The 22,550-nt window shown below is 43.6% G+C and overlaps 3 protein-coding genes across 7 annotated transcripts in view; 2 read left to right on the top strand and 1 right to left on the bottom strand.

Annotated features, from left to right (window-relative positions):
* The first annotated feature begins 1,513 nt into the window (after window positions 1-1,513).
* Window positions 1,514-10,094, top strand: SIRT5 (sirtuin 5). Of its 2 annotated transcripts, XM_086743193.1 has the most exons (9): window positions 1,514-1,599; window positions 1,854-1,993; window positions 3,743-3,876; window positions 5,448-5,673; window positions 6,922-7,009; window positions 7,961-8,014; window positions 8,450-8,573; window positions 9,394-9,509; window positions 9,861-10,094. In XM_086743193.1, the coding sequence occupies exons 2-9, from the start codon at window positions 1,879-1,881 to the stop codon at window positions 9,934-9,936; spliced, it is 933 nt and encodes a 310-aa protein (XP_086599319.1). In that variant the 5' UTR covers window positions 1,514-1,599; window positions 1,854-1,878; the 3' UTR covers window positions 9,937-10,094. The 2 variants fall into 2 exon arrangements, with proteins under 2 accessions (XP_086599319.1, XP_086599320.1); XM_086743194.1 differs by lacking the exons at window positions 1,514-1,599; window positions 1,854-1,993; window positions 3,743-3,876 and adding an exon at window positions 4,772-4,900.
* A 148-nt stretch (window positions 10,095-10,242) lies between these two features.
* Window positions 10,243-14,365, top strand: NOL7 (nucleolar protein 7). 2 transcript variants are annotated; one of them, XM_086743195.1, is made up of 8 exons: window positions 10,243-10,445; window positions 10,522-10,582; window positions 10,662-10,726; window positions 10,978-11,009; window positions 12,192-12,279; window positions 12,951-13,072; window positions 13,153-13,230; window positions 13,962-14,365. In XM_086743195.1, exons 1-8 carry the CDS (start codon window positions 10,267-10,269, stop codon window positions 14,033-14,035), a joined length of 699 nt encoding a protein of 232 aa, XP_086599321.1. In that variant the 5' UTR covers window positions 10,243-10,266; the 3' UTR covers window positions 14,036-14,365. The 2 variants fall into 2 exon arrangements, with proteins under 2 accessions (XP_086599321.1, XP_086599322.1); XM_086743196.1 differs by lacking the exon at window positions 13,962-14,365 and adding an exon at window positions 13,676-13,935.
* A 379-nt stretch (window positions 14,366-14,744) lies between these two features.
* The window catches only part of RANBP9 (RAN binding protein 9), a 41,640-nt gene continuing 33,834 nt past the window's right edge, over window positions 14,745-22,550 (bottom strand). Inside the window, exons 10-14 of one of the 3 annotated variants that reach the window (XM_086743190.1) lie at window positions 21,189-21,336; window positions 19,461-19,534; window positions 17,003-17,154; window positions 16,156-16,267; window positions 14,745-15,728 (exon numbers count right to left, since the gene is read on the bottom strand). In XM_086743190.1, the coding sequence (XP_086599316.1) occupies window positions 15,598-15,728; window positions 16,156-16,267; window positions 17,003-17,154; window positions 19,461-19,534; window positions 21,189-21,336 (617 nt within the window). In that variant the 3' untranslated portion in view covers window positions 14,745-15,597. Of the gene's footprint in view, window positions 15,729-16,155; window positions 16,268-17,002; window positions 17,155-19,366; window positions 19,535-21,188; window positions 21,337-22,550 lie in introns of those variants that run through there. The other 2 variants (XM_086743189.1, XM_086743191.1) reach the window with 2 other exon arrangements.

Raw genomic sequence — 22,550 nt, forward strand, 5'->3', positions numbered from 1 at the left:
ACACATTTCGCACAACCTGTGTGGTCATGACTTCCGTTATTATCGAAAGACCTGTACTTTTGCAAACCTCTCATGTGAACATGCCCTGCCCTGGGTTAATTTAAAGTTAGGAGGACCATATCTAATGAGTGTGGTGAGATAATGTGGAAATGCAGACATTTTAGTTGATGTGCACCTCAAACTCCGGTATGTAAACACATAAGCAGTTTTTCTGTTAGTAGTGTTAGACTAGTAGTTTGCTGTCTTGAACTTTGTAATCAGTGGAAGAATGCTGTGGTGACAGTCTAACTGCTAATGGCTTTTTTTTTTTTTTTTTTTTTTTTTTTTTTGGGAACATTACCTTAACCAGCATCTAAAATATACACTGCCTAACAAGCAGGATGTACAATCCATACTAAGACCTGTGTTTAAAAAAAAAAAGAAACCTTGGCCCTAATACTGAGCCAATCCCTCATTCGTCTGAGCTGCCAGAACAAACCTGTTGTCTCGGTGGTTTCCCCAGTCCGGATAGAATTATCTGATTTTGACCATCGGGACAGTTACAGTGTTGAATAGGCTCGTGCTGGCCTTTATCTCATTTTCTGGATTTATGATGTGTTGTTTTTTCACGCATACATGTCTTTATGGAGATTCAGCCAGAGCACTCGGCAGCTGTTACAGTCCAGCAAGCAAAAGCAGTGTTTAAGTGTTGCTGCTGGCTGCTCAAATGTTCCCCCACAAAAGGCTTCCTTCATGTTTGCAACTGGAGGCAGAATACGATGTAAGTAACCAGAAGTGCCGTGGAGTGGTGTAATGAACGAAATGTGGGCTGCGAGCCCCTGGGAGCGACCTCTGTGCGTTCTCCCCCCTGCCTCCGCGTCGCCTGTCCCCCTTGCTTTCCCTCCTGCAGCCCGGCACCAAGGGACCGGGTCCGAGGCTGGAGCTGCTCCCTTGCTGCGTGGGCTGGTGAGCCGGTGCTGGGCTTGAAAGAGCGCTTCTGCAAGTACGGTGGGGCATGCCTCTCAGCCTTTCCCACGTTTAGGTAGGCATTTTGGGGACCTCTTCATCTGTTTAGCTGGTAGTTACAGAATCCCAAGGAAAAAAAAAAAAAAAGAGTGTTCTCAGCTTGACTGGAAGGGACTAAAGAGATTTAAAGCTGGGGAAGAGTGGAGAGAAAGAGGCTGGATGTGAGCTGCTGCTGTCCTGTCTCTGCAGAAAAACAAGCTAAAAACGGATTTCCTAATAAACTGTGGGAACTGTCAGGATGGGGGTTTTTTATTAATGCTTTGAGCCTCACAACATCCAGGTGAAGGTCTGAGGGCGGACCTCAGACTGACTGGCGCTGGAAAAGCTTTTCAGCCCTACTTGGCTGTAATTTAATTATTAATACCTGCTCGTTCTTGCCATTACGCGAGACACTGCATAGAAGCTGCGCTGCCACAGCAGCTGATCTCCCCCCTCCTCTTTCGCTGCCGAAAGGCGAGACCGGGGCGGAGCGGAGCGGAGCGAGGGCCGCCCCCCCCCCCCGCCCCCCTCCGCCGCAAACCCGGGGCGGGACGTGCGGAGTCGCACGCTACGGCTTCAGAGCCGCGGCCTGCGCCCTCGGTACCCGCCGCTGAGGTGAAGGCTCCCACGGCGGGACGCGAACCCGCGGTCCCCGGAGGGTCTGCGAACCGCGCGGGGGGGACGGAGCCGCGCCGGGGGGGAGGCGGCGACCGCCGCCTCCCCCCCGGCGCGGCTCCGTCCCCCCCGCGCGGTTCCTCTTCGCCCCTTCAGCGACTGACAGTCGGGTCGCCCAGCTCTTGGGGTGAGACAGCAAAATTTAAAAGCACGGCGCGAGTCAAACTCTGTTCTCTCGTTTCTTTCCTCCCCAGGTGCCGTACTTACCGAGGGGTGCCGATGAGTCTGTTTGGATTCACCGCCAGAAGGTTGGTTTCCCGAGCGTGTTGTGGAGTTCAGGCCGCTTCTTCGAAGAAACACAAGTTTGGCTTGGAGATGGCTCGCCCCAGTTCAAGTAAGGTGTCCGTCCGTTTGCTTTGGTACAGGTGTTGCAGCTGGGTTTGAAATTCTAGGAGGTTTTGTGTAATAGGGGGAATTACAAGAGTGTGAAGTTGATATTTTAATTTTTTTTAATTATTTCCCAGCTCTAAAATCTATTTTCCCTGGATGGTTCCAAAAACCCTCACGTAATTGCAGTCAGCGTGATTGCCTGGTGATCTGTGTTTTTTAGTATTTATAATTTATGCATATAAGCATCCGCTAATTAATTGCATTTCCTTTTCATAATCCTAGTGGGTAATAAAACTCACTCCTCATTTATTTGTACAAGAATTACGAAGGGCCTGGAGCATTTGTAAGAACTCAGGAGCAGGGTATTGGGTAACCCCAGGAGCCTTGTTCTGTCTAGCAGCAGAAAATATCCTCTTTTTGTTTGTTTTGTTTTTTTAATTTGAGGCAGCACCTTAACTTGAAAATCATGCGCAGAACTTCACAGGTGGCAAATCCCAGACATCCTGTGAGGTGAAACCCCTGACAGTTGGGTAGCCAAGGTGCACTTGCTTTTTCCTGCTGTCTTGAGCATCAGGGTTTGGCTGCTGTCAGAGACTGGAGACTAGAGCAGGAGGACTTCTGTCCTGATCTTTACGCATTCAAGGGCTTTGTAAGGTTTGGCTTGCAGCAGCAGACAGGGCATCAGAATCATCGTGTTCCCTGCCCAGTTCACCAGCTCCTGGGACTTCTCCAGTGACTGCCTGTCCATATAAAAACTTACCTGCCTGAAAGAGCCGGGTCTTTACAGAAGACAAGACAGACTCCTCTCAGTAGTGCCCAAGGACAGGACATGGGGCAATGGACAAAAATTTAAAGCAGACGAGATTCCATCTGAACAGAAGAAAACACTTTTTTTTTTTTACTGTGAGGGTGGTCAGAGACTGGGATGGATTGTGCAGAGAGAGGTGGTGGAGTCTCCATCCTTGGCGATATTCAAAAGCCACCTGGCTGGACATGGTGCTGTACAGTCTTCTCTGTCTGACCCAGCTTGAGTGGGGCAGGTTGGCAGGTTGGACTGGAAGATCTCCAGCGGTCCCTTCCCACCTCAGCCATTCCGTGATTCTAAAATATGTTGCTTTAAAATTAATATCTGAGGTAAAGTGGTAGAGATTATTTTTTTGTCTCCCTTTAGCTAACCTGTTCCTTTTTAATCTTCTTTTGACTCTTAGAAAAACACAAAGGATATCTCCCATCTTTTTCCCAAGTTACTTTACCATGCAGGGAAAAATGGAGGGCATATACATTCGAAAACAGAAAATACAATTGCAAACCTAGAAAATGAGCAAGATGCCTCAGAAGGAAATGTATTTTCCCAAATTACCTTAATTTTGAAGGTGATGCTTTGTAACTAAACATTAATATTTTTCATCTCAGGATCTTACCTTACAATTAGGAAGGAAACTGCTCCTGGGCAGAGGTTGTTATCATGGTAGTATCCAGTGTGGGGTTTTAGTTTAAGGCTCTACCTTTCAGACATTGAGTATATTCATACTTGAATACATGTTGCCCTACTGAGCTTGCTCATACACGTTTTTGAGGATCTCTTCAAATTCCAGTATGCATAAACTCAGAAAGAAATTAGTATTCTGAAGTTGAAGTCATGGGGGATGCACATGGAAGCAATTTCTGGATGCACGAGTCTGCCAGCACTGTCTGTATGGCTTCATATAAAAGTGTAAGTGAGCAGCTGTTCGTTTTGCCTCCCCGCATACAGATATGGCTGATTTTCGAGAAGCGTTTGCCAAAGCAAAGCACATAGCCATTATCACAGGAGCCGGTGTTAGTGCGGAGAGCGGAGTTCCGACCTTCAGAGGGGCTGGAGGTTTCTGGAGAAAGTGGCAAGCCCAGGTACGTACTGGTGGCACCTGTCTGCGCAGCAGTGCTCCTCGGTCCATCAGGTAGGTGAGCGTGAAGGGTCAGAAGCAGCTGAATCCCTCAGGGGGTGGAAGGGCTCCCATGGCCGTATGGCAGGGACAGAGCTCTCCTACAGCCCTGTCTGCTGCTCTTCCCCGTGCCCTGGGGGGGCTGCTTTGTGCAGCTGCAGCTTCCTTTCTGTTGTTTGGGTTATCGGCTGTTTGGGAAAAACAATGTTCTTGCAGACAGCTCTCGGTCCTTCTACTTATTGTCCCTGTTTTCTTGCTGCCTTGCAGCTTAGCTGTTTGCTCATCTTTTGACACCCTCACTGTTTTCCTACCTTATGGGACCGTTCCTATTTTAAATTGTTAAGAACCTTTTACCGGAATAACAAAGGACAGAAGGACAGAACTGATGATAGCGACTGGTTGTTTTCTTTTAATCTTAGTTTCTCGTAATACTCTTTAAAAATGGTTTAGGATTTTTTTTTTTTTTTTTTTTTTTTTTTTTTTTTTTTGGTTTGGGGACAGGGTTCTCAGAGTCTTTAACTCTCCCACAGGCTCTGTCTCTCTTGCTGGCATGATCTTGCCAGTGTTGGGAGCCACTGGGGTGGGAAAGGAGGTGAAGGCAGACACGGTGGGGCGCAGTGATGCAAGGGACAGCACCAAAATACACGAGTTGCCTTGTGAGTCTGATCCTGTGCGGTGCCTGCGGATGTTTCAAGTAATTGTGACACTGTGAGCAACTGGTACCCCAAACACTGTGATCACATTTGTTTTCTTTATGTTTTTTAATGATAGCACTCATTAAAGGTTTCTGGATGTTAAAAAGGGATCAAAGAGATGAGGTTTTTGAGATGGTTTGAATCCAAAGGTGCATTTTTTTCTTTCAGTGACTATTAATTCAAAGAAACGCCTGGTCCTTCTGCATCAGAAAGTTTGTGTTCAGCATTTTTGTATCAGTAGAATTGGGCATTGAAGCATTGCACTGAGCTACTCCTTGTTTTAAAAAAGATAAGGTAAAATTCAAGTTAGTGTGAAAAGTACAGCTTAGATTTTACTGGCACATAAAGACAAGACATTAGACTTGGGTTTTGACAATGGCTATCATTTGGCTTGTGTTACACTTAAATTAAGGACAAAGAGAAATTGGCTAGCAAGGGAAATACATCCACACGATGCTGAGTTTTATGGCTGCTGTGGAAAAGAGAGTTTCAAATGACAAAAATTGTGTGCGTTGAAGTATCTCGTCTTCCTTTGTGCTGTACTGAACTCCTAATAGTTTGGTAGGGCAGCACAGAATAAGGTCTGAGTGTACTATGTAAAACCACGTACCATGCTGTTCATATAAATTATTTCCTCATTTGATAAGATACTTTGATTTGTCATCCCTGTAACGGCTGTTGAACTGCATTTTTGTCAACTGCATCTGGATATAAATACTCTGCTGTCGATTATCTTGTTATGCTGGGAGCAGTGTACATGGCAGCGTGCTAGCAGGCTTCATCTGGTGAGGAGATCTTCTTGCCCTTTTGTTGGCTGAATGAATTGTTCTGTCTTTCCCAGGAGTTGGCTACGCCAGAGGCTTTTGCGCGAAACCCTTCTCGTGTATGGGAATTTTACCATTACCGCCGGGAAGTGATGTTGAGTAAACATCCAAATCCTGCGCATATCGCCATCGCAGAGTGCGAAAGGCGACTGAGCAAGCAAGGAAGGAGCGTGGTGGTCATTACTCAGAATATCGATGAACTCCACAGAAAGGCAGGCACAAAGCACCTCTTAGAAATTCACGGTAAGAATCAGCTTACCTGTCTGCTACAGGCCAGCAAAATCTGGGGGGAGAAGAGAGAGCAAGATAAGTACCGGGAGAAAGGAAATTTGTCTTTAAAATGATAATAACTTGCATGAAGTTATTTACATTGTCACCCTGTTCTCTTTTGGAAGTTGTTTTGGGTATTTCATGGCCTCCCTTTTTTTCCTCATCTTTCTTTTTTAATGGATTCTGACAGTACACAGGAACAGGTTCTCCCCACTTGCTCAGTTGTGCCTCAGAACCACTTTGAATACATGTGGATAGAGACACTTGGCTGATTATTTTTTTTTTAGAAAAGGGGAAAAGAAGCCATTGAGGATTTCCGCTGTGTGGTAGCGGTGCTGCCACACTGGTGTTGCCACCAATAAATTGCCACAATTGTTGTATTGGCAAGAGTGGTCTCTCCAGCCCTGTTGATTTCCCTGTGTCCTGCCCAGTCCTTCAGAGACCTGCCTGTGTGGTCCTTGGCTGCAGGAGGGAGCAGGGACTGGGAACAGATGAGATTCCCTTACCTTTCTCTCCTGCACCCAGCGGCACTCCCTCTCCCTTCCCTACAGTGAGTGGCATTCCTTGCTCCCGCCCTCTCTCCAGCAAAGTCCAGGGGAGCACAATGCAGGTGCAGCGCGCAGGGGTCAGTGGGACTTTTGGATCTGACGACATGCATAATGGGGGTCGAGAAAATGGAGAGCGAGGAGGCCCTTCTCAATCCTGTGAGGTGCTTTCACTCTGCAGGCCCTGCCACAGAGTGAAGGTCTTCCAGGACAAAGGGTTTTAAGAAAATGTTTCTGTTTTAAGGGGAAAAGCAATAAGCAGAAATCATCTCCCTCAGTGATATTTTAAATAATGATTTTCCTCTGAAATACTGTTGCAGGCTGTGTATTACTCGTGAGGTTGAACAAGGTGACAAATCGTAGGTTAGAGGGACTGCTGCTGTTGTTTGCTGCTGCCTTTCAGCTGTCTTTGCTGGGCCTGGTCTGTCTTAACTGTGACGCTGGTCACCTTGGTTGCTGAACAAAAGTGTGTGCACACACCGTGTAAATAGCGTCTCCTTCATAATGCTGCCAGGTTTCAACGCTTGGCTGTTACATTCGTGTAGTAATGTAACCACGAGGCACAGTCTTCAAAGTCAAATAAAGGCCATCTGGGATAAACACAACCATTTTGTTCGTGCAGCCATACCTCGGAGCAGTCGCTTGATCCCGGATGTTTTCTCTTTGTGCGTTTCAGGTAGTTTATTTAAAACGCGATGCACCAACTGTGGAAACGTGGCTGCGAATTACAAGAGCCCAATATGCCCCGCATTGGCTGGGAAAGGGTAATACGTCTGCCTTGCAAACTCTGTATTTTCTGCTTTGTCTGACGTTGAATAGAAAAGGCCCTATTTTAGGAGCGTACAGGAGTTTTGGCCAACCACTCCATTTTCCTTTAGTAGTATTAATGCTTAAATTTTACACAACTGTTTTGAAACGTGAGTATACTGTTTGGTAACTTCAGTGAGAGCCCATGGTACCCTAAGTCCTGTGAATGAGTAACTGTTAAGGTCTAAGTTAGCACAACATTACATATGTTTTAATGAGAACAATTTCAGATGGTCTGAAACACTCATACTGGACATCAGCTAATTGTACTCTTTGAGAATTTGTGTTTACTCCCATCCCCTTTACTTTTCCATTTTTTATTAAATCGGATGCTTGTTCCTTAAGTTGGACTGTCATCACTTGATACAAGGATTGCCCTCTTCTGCATCTCTTGAGCACCTGTTAGCTTTTGTCCTTCAGCTCATCAATAAGATTCTCATGATTACGGGTCTCAAAATACAGACGTGTGAAACAATCAGAAGGGATAAGCATCAGTTCACAGGATTTCTGCAACTTAAAAAGTTGCAGGAGAATCCTTCAGTCCCATTTTCCTAGCCGTCCTTTCTTTCACCATTTAAAAAAAAAGGGGACTAGGGGGACGGGACAGGCATATGCTCATAGATTTCTAGGTTTTTTCCCTTTGCATTTCACCACATCTGTAGATAGCTGCATAAATATCTGTTGTGCCTTTGACAGGCTTTGACCGGCTTACTAGAGCTGCTTAGCTCAGGGGTAATTCTGGACAAATGCCTGCCTGCTCTGGTATTGTAAGGTTGTAGGTGTTGAAGTTGGCTGAAGTTGCAAAGATTCCTTGATTGAAGAGCGTGCTTTAGAGAATACTGACTTTTTATTAATTTATAAAGTGCACTTTGTATGACTGAATATGTATTTCAATTTTGTAACTTCAGGGCTCCAGATCCTGAAACAGAAGACGCCGCGATTCCAGTTGAAGACCTTCCTCAGTACGTATGGACTGCCTTGGTTTTTGCTGTTACTTCTTCATGCTTTGTGCGTCGCAAAAGCTTTTATTACTATTCACGTAGTTTTGGAAAGACATGTAAACGTCCTCTGTAGCACATACTGCGTTTTAAGTTTTCATGCATTTCAGGAACTGAGGAAAGTCATGATTAAGTATCCAAGCTGAGCAGCTGTTCAGCAACCTGTTCTGTGTGACCAGGCAGCATGTGTGTACTTCCAACACATGTGTAGCACAGCATCAGATGCCTTCTGTCCAGCACATGGTAGAGGAGGGTGCAGGGAGAGCTGTGAAAGAGAAAGGGGAAAGAGCGAGGGCAGATAAGATGTGTCCAAATGAGAACAAAAACCGCTTTTGCCATTTTGCAGGTTGAAACATCCGCATCAGCAGCATAACGCTGTCCTTTGTCATTTTTAAACAGGTGCGAGGAGGACGGCTGCAATGGGCTCCTCCGTCCCCACGTTGTGTGGTTTGGTGAAACCCTGGATCCCGACATTCTCACAGAGGTCGAGAAGGAGCTTGCAATATGCGACCTCTGCTTGGTAGTGAGTGCTGCTTTCGTTACCCAGCCTCTTCACCCGCGGGGAAGCCTTGCTAAAGAGGTTGCACCTCCTGGGTGAAGGAAATGCAGCTGCACTTCCCCGAGGGAGCTAAGAGGCCCTGAGGGACTCTCTAGTGTCAAGTATGAAACATTAAAAAGACCAGGAAATTTGAAAACTTATGTATACTACTCAGAAGTTACCAGGTTTGGCAGATGTGCATCTTGCTCAGCTGGCATCTGCAGTCTGCATTTAATGTACGCAGGTGTTAGAGGTTCAAGTGTTAAGAGGTTAGCTAAGATTTGAATTTCTCAAACAGTGAAAAACAGGATTATTTTGATGCTTCCTTTAAAAAAAAGTTACAAAATATTGTAAGAACATAGCTAGCTGTTACCATGTGCTGCTTTTTTGTGAGGTTGCTCGCTTGCCATGTAGGTTATATATTGCTGACCAAAACATTCGCTCGGAATATTGCGTACCCTGCAGAAAATAATCTCAAGTAACAGAAGGGACGTCTTGTGGGTTTTTTTTGTTTCATGAAAGCATGGTCTGCCATTTTGTTTCCGGGATTTTTTTTGTTCATCTACAGTTACAGTTCTCAAACAGGCTTCTTTGGGTTGCATAAGAGAGTGATTCTTGCACTATGTAAAATAGCTACATAGGCAGTGATGCTAAATATTGATTTGGTTTCATTTCTGTAGGGATATTCCATGTTTTAGTGGTTTTGCAGATCCAGAGAAGTGTCCTTACCTTGTGGGTTGTTTTGGTTTTGTCTGTTTAACTACTGGCCTGCTACACCCATGATTTTTTCACCCTGCCCCTGCAGGTCGGGACCTCCTCTGTGGTGTATCCTGCCGCTATGTTTGCCCCTCAGGTATCTGCCAGAGGAGTGCCCGTTGCAGAATTTAACATGGAAGCCACTCCTGCTACAAACAGATTCAGGTAAAGCTGTTCAATTTTAAACTAGCAAGCTTTAGTCCCCTCCATCTTCATTGTCTTCTTGCATTGAAAAATTTTGAACAAATATGATCTAGTTTTTTCCCCAATGCTTAAGGAATATTAAGAAATATTATTTTCTTCTAATAAGTAAGAAGAGATGATTAATCTGTCCTACTGGAACTAACTTACACTGAAGACACAACTGTGTTTTTCAAAGTGTGAAGCTGGAGCCTGTCCCTATGTCCTAGAAGGCCTAAAAAAGAAGCAGGACAGCGTGGCTCACCTGCCTCTCAAATGCACTCGGGCGCTGCCAGAAGCAGCAGCTTCACCCTTCACTCGGCTGCTTCCTTCCAGGTTTCACTTCCCCGGCCCCTGCGGGACCACCCTGCCGCCGGCGCTGGCTCGCCACGAGACGGAGATCATCTCCTGAGCACCTCGCAACCGCCGCAGCCCGGCCTGGAGCGGGGGCACAGGGGGCTGGGGGAGAGGGGTGCGGGGCGGCGGCGGGTCGTGCCGGTCTGTATCCCCCCTCCCCTGGCTCCCCACGGCAATAAATGGGCGACGGGGGCCCCACCGCCTCTAACCCAGCTCGCCGCTCTCCTGAGTGTCGTCTGTCTGCGCCTGCGCGGCGGGGGAGGCCGTTACAAACCGTTGGGCGCGAGGTCGGGTGGCCGTGCTGGGGGCGGGGGCGCGCATGCGGCTTGGGGCGGAAGGCAGGGAGCGCTTCCGGGGCGAGGGTCAGGCGGGTGGCGTGGGGGCCATGGCGGTGGCGGGGCGGCAGAAGACGGCGGCCGGTGGGAAGCGCAGGCCGCCTGCCGCGCTCCTCAGCCCGGCCTCTTCGGAGGACGAGGCGGGCGAGGCGCCGGAGGAGGTGTCGTTCGGCGCGGCCAAGGAGGCGGCCGAGACCGAACGGAAGCTCGTGGGGGAGGCGGCGCGCAGGTACGGTTATCTCTCCCCGCTTCCCCCGAGCCCTCTCCCCGAGCCCGCACTAACGGCGCCTCCCCCCTCCCCGCAGGCACCGGGAGCTGCTGAAGGAGAAGCGGCGGCGGCGGCAGGAGCTGTTCGCGGAGCAGAAGGTACGGCAGGTTCCCCCTCCCCCCGCCCGGCGGGCAGCCCCGGTGCCCCCGCCCCGCTGACAGCCTTCTCCCCCCGCAGAAACGGAAGCTGCTGCCCGAGGCCGTGCTGCAGGAGCTGGCCGCTGCCGCCGCGCCGCCCGCAGGGTGAGGGGGCCGGGGGGGGGCGCGGGGGGGGGTGTTTTGGTGAGCGCTGTCGGCGAGCCCCTCCCGCCGCTTGTTGCGGCCCCCTCGGGTCCCGGCGTCGGGAGGTCGGGGGGGAAACGGGGCTCTCGGGTCTGCCCAGCGCCTTCCCCGGGTGCTTAGGAAGCTGCTGCCACGCAGCCTGCCGTGGCTGTGGGTAAACGCAGGGAGCGTGGATTGGGAAAGTAACCTGTTGGCTTCTCCTTACTCCACAGACCCGAGGGACGGGCTGCAGCGGTTGACCAAGGTATGCTGCGGCTCGTTTCGCTAGCGCTGTGCTCTTCCTCGTACCTCAGGATGTCATTTCCGTGCTGAAGCTGCAATGGGGGCTAGAGCTCTCGTACAGAGACCTTTTGAAAGTCTGAAACATGAATAGCCTGGGCAGATTGTCTGTTGCCAAGGGAACATACCTGAGGGAAAAAAAAAATCTAAAGTCGCATTTAATCTGATTGATTCCTGCGCTGTCGACAACAGTTGTTTTTCTGTACAATGACCTCGGTTAAAATAGCCTGAGATATTTTAAGAAATAATGCCCAGGTGTTATAATAAGTGCAAGGATCTCTAAAAAAGAGATCTCTATAAAAAGCAAGGATCTCTAAAGGGAAATTAATATTTACCATTTGATCAAGTTATAAAGGCTGTTCCTGGATAGCGTTGTTAATTGCCTTGATATTTTACATATTATACTATCATTTAATAGCATCTGTGAAAAACTGGGTAACTTTTTTTCAAATTCTGAACTAGAAAAATCAGAGTCTAGCATATTCATGACTGCTGTGCTCTAGCTCTCTTTGTCTGCGTTCAAAGAAGTACTTTACCAAAAAAAAGTGGTAGTTTTTTTTTAACTATTATTTCATCCATACCTCACAAAATTATATAGCCAGCTGGTGTAACTGCTACTTTTTCTGCCTTTTATTGTTTGGGTTTTTTTTGTTGTTGTTTTGTTTGTTTGTTTTTGTTTGGTTTTTTTTTTTTTTTTTTAAATCTGTTCACATAAACAAGAGATGAGCTCAGGATGATACTTTGAATGCTCAGTCTCTGTGGTACTTCACGGTGAGAATGAAGCCAAGGAAGGCTGGTCTCCCCTTTGTGTGTTACTCGAAGCTGTTGTGTTGCATTGAATTGTCCTGTGATTAATCCAGTTTTGCGGTGTTGATGCTGAGGAAGGGGAAAGCTGGCTGGCAGTGCTTTGAGTGGCTCCCTGGAGGTGCCCTTCTTCCTTCCCCTCCCTCCAGCAGCCCTTCTAGGGGGCAATGCATTCTGGTTTTTCTAGTCAGATTCTTCTGAAAAATGCCCCTTGGAGTTAACTGAAGACATCCTATTTTTCACAGCCTAATTCTTCCTTTATTCCTGTTCCCTCTTTCACTTAACAGATCTTGATTCATAACGTTTAGGAAACTTTTTCTGTTTTCTGTTGAATTTACTTTAGGTAAATGCCATGGAGGTAGGGCAGCAAAGCAGAGAAAAGGCCAAGCCCAAAGGCGCGTGAAGAAAGACAAGCAAAGGAAGGGTGCCAGGTACATGGGGACAGGAAGATCCAGGGTGGCTCTGCCCATGTGGCAGTGGCGGCTTCTGCCTGCTGGGGGGAAGGGGCTTCACTGCAGCTGTTCTGTCACTGTGTGGCTCTACTATCTTATCTTCTTCATGTTCCCCCTGCTCTTCTTCTGAGTGAAAGCACATTTATGTGCTAAAAGCACCTTTAATATGCTTCTGATATGGCATACTTGTAAAATACACACATACACATATTAAAAAATACATAATAGAAATAATTTTTAATGTTTTATGTCTATTTAAAACCAGTAGGGGATAAGTGAGCAGTCATAGCAGAGCAGTAGACACTCTGTTATGTACTGCTACAGGTCTGGTTCCTGCATTTCAGTCTTCCCCTGCCCCCCCCTTGTTTTCTTTGTCACTGTCTCCCCATAGAGGAGTTGCACTAGCTTCTGGTCGGACTAGTTCAGGACTGAAAGAACTATGTGGGGCACAGAAAGGTGTATGATGACAGCTTGAGAGTCTCGGTCTTTTTTTTTTTTTTTTTTTGGGAATACTGCTACAAAGCATGGCTGGGCATTGGAAACCAGCACTGGCAGCTGTTGTGCTCAAGTAGCAAAGCATTTCCTGGTGCGTCTGTTGTGCAGGGTTCTGTAACTATGCCACAGGGATTTAAATCTCTTTCTTTAACTAGGTCAAAAGGAAACTATACGGCTGTGCGCTTAAAAGATCAGAGTTTAACAGGTCTCCAGCAACAGCTCGCCAAAGACTTTTTAAACACTCAGCTCTATGGACCAGATGCCAACCGGGCCCAGGGTAAGCAGTTTTTCTTATGTGGGGGCTGTATCTATATTTGTCATGTTAAGCTTAGTAACCAACATTCATCTCCATTTCAGCAAATGAATTTTTTTCCCTTGAAAATAAGAAAAACCCAGTTAAAAAAGCTGCTGTTCAGTTTGTGGACAAATCTTGGGGTGAGTATAAAAAGTCTAAGCAGGTACTACTTTAAACCACATATGCATAAAGTACAAGTTAAAAAAAAAAAACAAAAAACCCAAAACACAGCTTTCCCATGCTAGAGGGCTGTATGGTGGTACCTTCTAACACAAAGAACCTGACAGTAAGGGAATGGCATCTGGGCACTACAGCCTCAGGGGGTGTAGCAGGTGCTCCCCTGGGGAGGGTGTAGGAGACAGAACTTGAAGAAATTGCCTCATTTTTTTGTACATTAAGAAACAGCATCTGGGCCTGGAGCCCTGTTTACTTGTTGAAATAAATATGTTACTAATTGTTGCTTCAGCCTACAACCTCTAAGCTGTTGGAAGTAATTTCAGATACATGTAAAACTTAAAGCAGGGATGTTAAGATCCCAGAATTTCTGTGTGAATAGAGGGAAATAGTGCCTGTTTTTCCTTACAGAAAATGCATTACAGAAATAAATGAGCATAGTCATACATGCATCAGGTACAGCCACACTCTGCCCATCAGTCACACATGAACACCAAAGGCAAAAGTTACTGATCCTCAGCAGGCAGAGCCAAGTGGAAGCCACCTTGTTGTATGTGAAACGTGACAGGAACTTTATCAGCTTTCCAGTCAGTTCTGTTCTGAAATGCTGCAGTAATCAATGGATTGCTGCTTCTCCTGTAGATGGGCTAAGAAAATGGTAACTAACAGCTTTTTTTGTTTGTTTGTTTTTTTTAAGGGCAAGAAAAAAAGCAAAAAGCAATAAGGTTTACAAAACGTTGGCTCTCAACACAGATTAAAAATAGAGTATGAAGACAGCTCTTTCAGAAGATGCAATTAAGGACTGGTACTGAAAGTCTGCCTCTCCATACAATAAAGGTGTGTTTTTCCCCACATCTCCGTCATTGCTCCTCTTCCAGAAGGCACTAACCTTCAGAAAGCTGTGCTGGAACTGACTGCCCTGTTCTCTTCCCTCCCCCTTAGAGAAGTGGTTGGGGATGCTAAGAAACAGCTGGGCCAGGGCAGTGATTGTGTATCCTTAATACTGCCTTAGAACAGCTGGTGTTATGACCAGGCTTGCAGAGCTGGGTGCTACTCCATGAGGCAGCTCCTTTGCAGAGAATAAAGATGAACAATGTTGTACTTACTGGTCTGGATGCTGCATTTCTTACAGCAATCAGTTGTGCCTGTTTTTCCTCTTATTTGCATCACTGAAGAAAGACTGTATCCTAATCTCAGAATCATGAAGTCAGCTCACAGAGCAAGGACACTTCTTGTCGAGCCTGATGATTACTTTCAAGGAATTAGGGGGTCTGCCCCCATTTTCAGGGAGTACTGAATAAGCTTCCATTGGTGCCTTGACGTTGCAGGGCTAGCTAGACTTGCTTTGCAGCAAGAACACAGTAAACCCTTAACTTCTGACAGCCCAGCCACTGCTGAATTCCTGGGTCTACCTGAGGACAGCTGTTCAGGTAGAACTCTAGAACCAAGAAAGTGTAGCATACAAGTCCATGCTACCATGTATGTAGAAGGAAGTTTTTAATGGCTGGTTAATTATGGTATCACTACATTTTATTGCAATATAGTACTATTTAAGCACTTTTAAAAATGCAAGGTGTACAAAGATTAAATTAAGACTGTAAATTGACTAAATATTTGGTTTTTATATAAATAGGTCATAACCACACTGTGTTGACATGTAATACTGTTATAATACAACAGTTAAACTGGTGAGTCTACACAACAGAAGCTGTCTGTAGTTAAAGAAAGAAACAAAGTTGAAAAGACCATGTTAAAACAAAAAACTACTAAGATCAACAGGTTGGGATTGTAAGTAGCAACAAACATATTCACTCAGCTCCTGAGTAATTCAAGTTTTACAGTACACATTAAAAAATATCATTTCTTCCCATCAACACTATATATCCAAACCATCAGGTGTTTATGCATTTTGCAAATTACACTGATTGAACTATGTAACAATGGGGGTGGAGGTTGGCAAGTCATCCTGCTTGACATTTACATCACCCACATGCTAATACATCCATGTCTTCTAGTCTTCCCTCCCACCACAAGGTAGCAGGATTTTTGGTTTGTTTTGGACAATTGTTTAAAGGATTGATGCTTGTCAATTTGGATGTCTGACATTATCAGTGATATTTTCAACTCTTAGTTGTCTAAGAGGTTTAAAGATGGAAATTTTCTCCTAACACTAAGTTAGAAATCATTTGCATCATGCTGTAAACTAGGAAGCAACATAAAGCAACAGACTTGTCCTTAGTATGTAATTAAAATTCCAAATTCCAGTCAGCAGAGCTGGTCTACCTTCCATGTTGAATATGCCACAACACCTTTCAGACTTTCAAAATGCATAGCTAGTGTAGGTAGTCTTCCACTGTGGCGAAGGCGCAGGATCCAATTCCTGACCGAGCCATCAATCCTAGACACTGTGATGCCTGTCCCATTGCGAGGGCGAGTGGTGGTTGCTTTGGCAGATTGTGAGTCTCTGACAAAGATAAAGGGTGGCAGTTAAAATACCTGATTAATTTCATAGTAATGCACTGAAAACTTACACTTCAAGCTTGCTTAAATAATTAATTTCAAAATTCCTGTGCTGACTTGCAAAGTTTGCTTGTACAGCAAGACAGAGCAGGAGTGACAAATTCCCTGCATAGCACCATGATTGAACAAGCCCATTTCTGCTCTGAACAATAAAAAAAAAGATTATTGCATCTGTGATGTTAATACGTGTGTGTCCCCACCAGCTACCCCTCTCTTTCAGTAAGAGTGTACCATAACATGGCTATACTTTGTTAATCATTCAGCCAGCCCGGTACCAAGTCCAGGAAACGATGCATGGTGAGCAGCAGGGCTACCTGTCTGGAAGGAAGGGCACTCTGTACCGCGCTTGACAAGCGCCAGGCCTTACTTACCGAGTATTGCACTATTAAGTACGGAGCACACAGGTTCTCTCTGTATCGGGTCAAGCTGATTTCCAACAGGGCTGCTCCAGGGATCCGAATACGCAAGTAAACTGAATGCATCCTGTGGAAAGATGGTTTTTATTACATCTCACAGTTATATTTCTCTAGTGAGAATTAGAATTGTTCTCTCATTTTGGTTCAGAATCACGGAGGTGATTGTCAGTGTCCTTCGTCAATTAAAAAAAAAAGGATTTAAAAAAATTGTAACAGGACTTCCTCCATTTTGAGCAAGCAGTATTTTTCCCAACTGGAAATTATACAACAGGAAGATGAACTTATCAGTATTTTAGTAAGCAGTGGGGAAAGATAAAACAGACTGGAAACTGCATGCAGTCTTTGGTAAGGGTATTCTTTTCCAGAGCGATCTCAAATCAAGGTAAACTAATTAATACAGAGAGTACTAACATTTCAGGCACCTATATAAATTATTTTATCTTTCTTGCAGTTCTTTTATCATTAGAGCTGAAAATGGCACTTTGTTTCAAGAGGCCAAACTACGTGGTCAGAAGCAAGTGAGAGAGCAGTGCTAAATTAATCTCTGGTTTTAACTGTAGTACAGTATGAAATAATCTTCCCTATGAATGTGCTACGCAGGCAAGACAGGACACAGCGCTACACCACAGCTGACTAGAATACTGCTCTCACACCAAAAAAAAAACCCCAAAACAAAACAAAACAAAAAAAAACCCCATAAAAGTTAAAGGATAGTATTGCAATGCAGCATGCTGTGGAAAGTTTACACTGGGCAGCAGTTATTCTATTTACCTTAGCACCACAATTTCAGGATTAAACATACCTTGAGCATTTTCTTATTCGCTGTGTTTTTGCCACATTCTCTTCTTAGTTGCTCACTCATTGCTTGCAATTCTCTTCCAAAATGGATCATTCTTTCAATAGCCGCTTGGCTGCCACCACACAGCTGACGTCTTAACTGACTTGAGTCTACTTCTGCAAAAACGATATCGTCATCACCACCGCTAACAGAGCTGACAATAACAATCTATGGATCTAGAGAATCTGCACTGATTTCACTCAAAAGACAGCTGCCTCCTCAGACAGTAAGCACGCAGAGACCTTAGCGTAATGTACTCCTATACCAAGCACTGTTGAATTGCTCCTTTATAAATTCTAAGACACTTAGTTAGCTAACAGCAAAGGCTGTCTACACATGCTCTTTACTTTGCAATGGTTAATTTTAAAGTAACTAGACTATAAACCAAGTTTTACCTTAAAATTTTATAGGAGTTTAAAATTAATAACGACAATAAAAGCCCACACAGTTCTACTTTTTTAATTCTTTGCCATTGCACTTCTAAAGATAGGCCAAATCCAGAACTGCTAACGGAGGGTAAAAAACCCTGAACTTCCCCAACAGCCACGATGGATGTTGTTAAACATTATAATTTAGACTGTTCATACTTCTTGTAGAATATATTAGCTTAGTAATTTGGACATTCCAGGCTCCTTTTTTAATCAAGCAGAACACTACAACAGGTTTCTTTACTGTTTGCTACAATATTCCCCAATACTAGTGATTTCAAAGGATATTAATGCAGTTTATGAACAGTAAATCAACCCTTGGCTTCTTTGAAAGTTCTGCCTTTTAAAAATTTACAACTAAAGCAACCTTAAAAAAAAAAGCGCATTTATCCATTTCTTGCCTTTTTTCATCAGTGGAATCAACTTTTGAATCAGAATTTTGATGTACCCTTTTAATTACAAAACCATTCTTCTTTCTGATTTTAACACTGCTACCCAGTGATATATTTTGACCACTATTTCAAACAAGGATTTGTAAGTGGCCACTTTACTTTTTTTTTTCCTCCCTAAGATGTGAGCATATAATCTCTAGAAAAATCTGTCTACTTAACACTACGAACTCAGCACTAAGGAGAATCTGTAATTATTTCAAAAAGCAAAAATACACCAAAAAACATCAAACTCAAAGTATGGGGAGTAAACAATATAGGCCAGGGAGCCACATTTCTTTTCTACAAAGACGAAGCACTCACAAATTTTCAAGTAGTGGTGTTTGTTGCTAGCTGCAGCCCAATCTAGGACACTACTTTCCAAAGCCAGAAAACAACCGCATGAAACGAAAAACAAAAACAAAAACAAAACAAACAAAAAAAAAACCCAAAAAAACCAACCCCAAAAAAACACCAAAACCACCACTACAGTTCTGTGCCTTGTGCAGCTGCTTCATGTCTGTCACAGCAAGCCTCTGTGGAAAAGGCTGCAAGAGAGCAAAGAAGTGCTTTGTTTTTTCTGTCACAGAATTGAGGCTTTGTTATTATCCAGTTTCATAGTGTAATGCAGGGAAAACAGCCTGGAAATTTGAATCTCCGCCCCCTCCAGGGCTGTAACAGAACTATATTTGCTTTTCAACAGTTATGTAGTATTTATCAGCAAAGCTGCATGATCAGCAGCAGCACATGCCCTGAGAACTGTGAAGTGTTCATAGATACCTGTAAGTACTACTGAAAGTTTACTAGCGATGTCACAAGCTTCACTTTTCATTTAAACTACCTACAAATTGACATCTGGTTAAATTAACTCTTTGAGAAGATAGTTCTGCAACTGCAGAAATGGCTGGGCTGGATTCCTTCACTTCTTCAGATATGGCCAGCAATAACAACCACTGTCTAAGCTCCAGCCTGCATGCACTGAACTGATCAGACTGCCTTTACCGGACAGGGGCAGATAGCACCGTAACTGTCAGAGTAAACAGTTTTTGTTTTGTTTTGGTTTTTTTAAACATCTCAGTTCCCAAATATAGCTCTTCTCTTGAGCATTTAATATGAGCACCTTGCATTCTTCAATGTAAGTGATTTGGAATTTCTACTCTTACTATCAAGTGCGAAGATGCCATGAGAACCATGAATGGTAAGAGGACAAGGGGAAGCAGGGAAGCAATCTGCCAACCCTAACCCAGGCATGCCGCACAAGAGGATGTTTCTTCTCAAAGGTATGTCCTTAGAAAGCGATGCTAGTTTCAATATCCATGAGTAATCCATTTCTCCTGTTCTCACACTGACATCGGACCACCTAAAGCAGTGGTTATAAATTTAAATCTAACAACAGCAAAACAAACAAAATTAAGATTTGAGCTAATATCCCTAATTTTCAAGTTGGGAAGCATTGCAAGTAAAAACATAACCTTGTTGCCATCACTTAATAAAAATGTAAGAAATATCACTGCAGACCCATTTCTGTGTCACATTCTTCCATTTCGTGATCATGTTTAGAACTACCATTTAGGAAGCCATTGGATGAAGTCTCAGCAACCCCATTGGAGTAGTGATCTGTTTCCATGTCTACATCATTGCTGAAAAGAGAGTAATAAATCAAGAAGTTTTATGCATATTTAAATACTTAGGGTTATCTTTTTCACAGCTTCAGCACAGTACTTCCTCATCTTGGCTACAGGTTAGACCACAGTTTTTTTTTTCCCATAGCAACTGGCAATACCACAGCACCAGGGAAGTTTTCAGGCTGTCTCAACTAACATTAGCATTCAGTAAAATAACATTTTCAGATGCTGAAAAATTAAACATGTCCACCATTATTCAGGCGGAAGTAGTAGTACAACACTTGCTAAATACCCATCAAAATGTTCTTACCTTGTTCATATATCTGTACATACATAGAGCTGGAGAAAATACATTGACAAAATATGCTATTGCCACTTAAAAAAAACCAACCAAACAAACCCACAGTTCACTCAATATACAGCCTACTTTGAGAATAGCATATTTAGGTAAACAATTATTTAAAAAAAAAGCCTTGATCTCATTTACTTTCAGTGGAATGACAGGGAAGAAGAAGAAAAACCCAAAGCAAATACTGAGTAAACCTGAACACTGAAGAGATACTCAGAGGCACATTCAGGGCATACAACTGCTCACCATACTTTGCTCGCAGCAGGTCACAAGCACTTCTAGAAAATGTCAGCACAGCTTTGGGAACTGAGCTTTGCTGACACCTACATTCTATTTCATCGTGGAAAATGACAACCTAAAACCTCTCACAAGACCAAAAAAATTCCATTTAGAAGTTTAATACGTTGCTTCTAAGCAACCAAAAATACTCAGTTTCCTTTAAGGAAGGAAGCCAAAAGGCCTCTCTGACTGGGTAACACTGCAGCCAAGGAATTGTCTTCCTCCTGTGAAAAATCTCAAAGTTGCTTGGACACTACCAAGCTTTTTGGCAGAAGCGATTGCTAATGCAAACAAATCATGAAGCCAAAAAGTAAATTGTTACTCTTTTTTCCCCCAATCATCACTATACAACTGAAATAGTTTTTGTTATCATCACCATATCATCACACCCTAGTTAGTAGTTCTGGGAATCCACCTCGGACAACGCAGCCAAGTAGGTTCTGCTGCATCTGTGCAACTCAGAGCTTCATATTTACTGGTTATGAATAACCATATTAACCCTGGCTAATACATCTATTTTCATTCTCTGCATTGAATGTGTTTGCCTACTCCAATCACTGTCACTTGTGCAAACAATTCTTGTATGTGCATTGGAAGCCAGTCCACATTTCATACACATCTCAATGGTGTTTACTTTGCAGATACTGCCACAAATGGAAAGTATCTGGAAAACTTTTCATTACCTACATGCAACAAGCTTAAATCAATGTCAGTGGTTTAAATTAAAATCCCAAGTGCCAGAGAGCTAGTTAATCTTGACCATACAACTTCAAACTGACCATAAATAGCTATAAGCAAGGTAATTTATTTTTGTCCGTTGCATTTCTTTAACCAAACAGGAGAAAATAGGCCATTGAGCATGAGAAGTTAAAACAAAACCAAAGCACAGCAAAGTGATAACAAGCTGTTGGCCCCTTACACTGTTTTAATTGTCCTTGAAAAAAAATCACATCAAATTCCACTGAAAATTCTTCTCTGCAATAAAAGCAGGTGGACAACACAAGACTTAATCTAAGGTAGAAGCATCTGAAGTTTATTCACCTGGAATAGCTGTTAACCTGCTGTGATCTTGATACATTTATGTTGTTGAGCTCTGGTACATTCAAGCTGGTGGTCGTGTGTTTATTGTGACAGTAAGATTGATGCACTTTATTTGATATTACTCCATTACTGCAACTACTTTCAAATCCTGAAAGAAAGTTTTAATAATTGTAATAATCTACAAACTTATTTGTAAGTACCAATGTATAGAAGTGAAATAAGCATAGCTTAATCATCCCTGGTCAGAAAACGCTAGATTTGCCAAACAAGTAAATCCAAATACTTAGCCTCTATTTGAACCTTTAAGGCTTCTACAGTGCAGCAGTTAAGCATTATTTAACAAGTACCAACATATATATAAGGTTTTTCAGTTGCACTTATACACTAGTAAAACAAAAAAACCTGCAAAGTCAAATAATTTCTTAGAACTGATACGTTGTTTTTAAAATATCTGAAAATCTTTTATGGGCCACTGTAATCATTATGAAAGAAAGTAGCTATGCATCTTACTAATTCCTAATCACCTAATTCTCTTCATAAATACACAGTAAAATTTAGTGCTGAAAAGACATTCTGCTACACTTAAATATAACCCTCCCTCCTTCCCCATATAATTCTTTTAAATGTTAATATTGTGCTTTGCTAAATAAAATTACACCATGCTGTGAAATTATGATGTCTGGCTAAAATATCTTCTGACCCTTCTAAAATATAATCAAGGAACTACTATTTGAAGCAAACATGTAATTGCCAGTTCTGTCAAGCCCCAAAGCAGGAGCTCCCTAGTATCTTCTAATATAAAAACAGGTCACAGGAAGGGCATATTATAAATAAAACACTTTCTGCTATTCAGGATATCTCAATTCTAATAATACATTCATCAGCTTGCTTAAGAAGTGGTGCCTCTATTTTCCAAATTAGAACACCAGAGGTACTTTCTACAGTAACCACCTAAAGAACAGACAGAAAATCTGAGTGGACTTCTACTCACACACATGACAGCACAGTCTTGACACAGGCTAAACAAAAGCAAAGCTGCTGCCTTTCCAAAGGCAGCAGGTATTCTGGTAGCCAGGCTATGTTAGCTTCCTACTCAATCCCACCAATAGGAAAGAAAATAAGAAAAAAAAAAAATCCCCCAATCAGCTCCAGTTTGGATTTTAGAATGAAACAGAAGCGAAAGCTGATGGTCTGTGTCTGCTACCTTTAGAGTCTCGGGTTCCAAGATGACACATTCACGTACCATCTTAAAATGCCCAACTACTTCTCTGCAGGGGAGCTTTGAAAGGCACAAGGATCTCCTCATAGGCATGGGGCAGCTCTAAACATTCATCACTTCCCACTGAAGTTTTACCACCACCT

This window comes from Chlamydotis macqueenii, chromosome 2 (genome assembly GCF_036417535.1).
Source record: "Chlamydotis macqueenii isolate bChlMac1 chromosome 2, bChlMac1.mat, whole genome shotgun sequence".
NCBI classification, from domain to species: domain Eukaryota; kingdom Metazoa; phylum Chordata; class Aves; order Otidiformes; family Otididae; genus Chlamydotis; species Chlamydotis macqueenii.

What these genes read in the sequence shown, in the direction of transcription:
- SIRT5 (XM_086743193.1), top strand. Translation starts at nt 1,879, where the DNA reads ATGAGTCTGTTTGGATTCACCGCCAGAAGGTTGGTTTCCCGAGCGTGT. An exon ending in GGAGAAAGTGGCAAGCCCAG is followed by an intron (nt 3,877 to 5,447) that starts GTACGTACTGGT and finishes TGTCTTTCCCAG; the next exon opens with GAGTTGGCTACGCCAGAGGC. An exon ending in GCACCTCTTAGAAATTCACG is followed by an intron (nt 5,674 to 6,921) that starts GTAAGAATCAGC and finishes TGTGCGTTTCAG; the next exon opens with GTAGTTTATTTAAAACGCGA.
- NOL7 (XM_086743195.1), top strand. Translation starts at nt 10,267, where the DNA reads ATGGCGGTGGCGGGGCGGCAGAAGACGGCGGCCGGTGGGAAGCGCAGG. An exon ending in GCCGCCGCGCCGCCCGCAGG is followed by an intron (nt 10,727 to 10,977) that starts GTGAGGGGGCCG and finishes CTTACTCCACAG; the next exon opens with ACCCGAGGGACGGGCTGCAG. An exon ending in AAGCAAAGGAAGGGTGCCAG is followed by an intron (nt 12,280 to 12,950) that starts GTACATGGGGAC and finishes TTCTTTAACTAG; the next exon opens with GTCAAAAGGAAACTATACGG.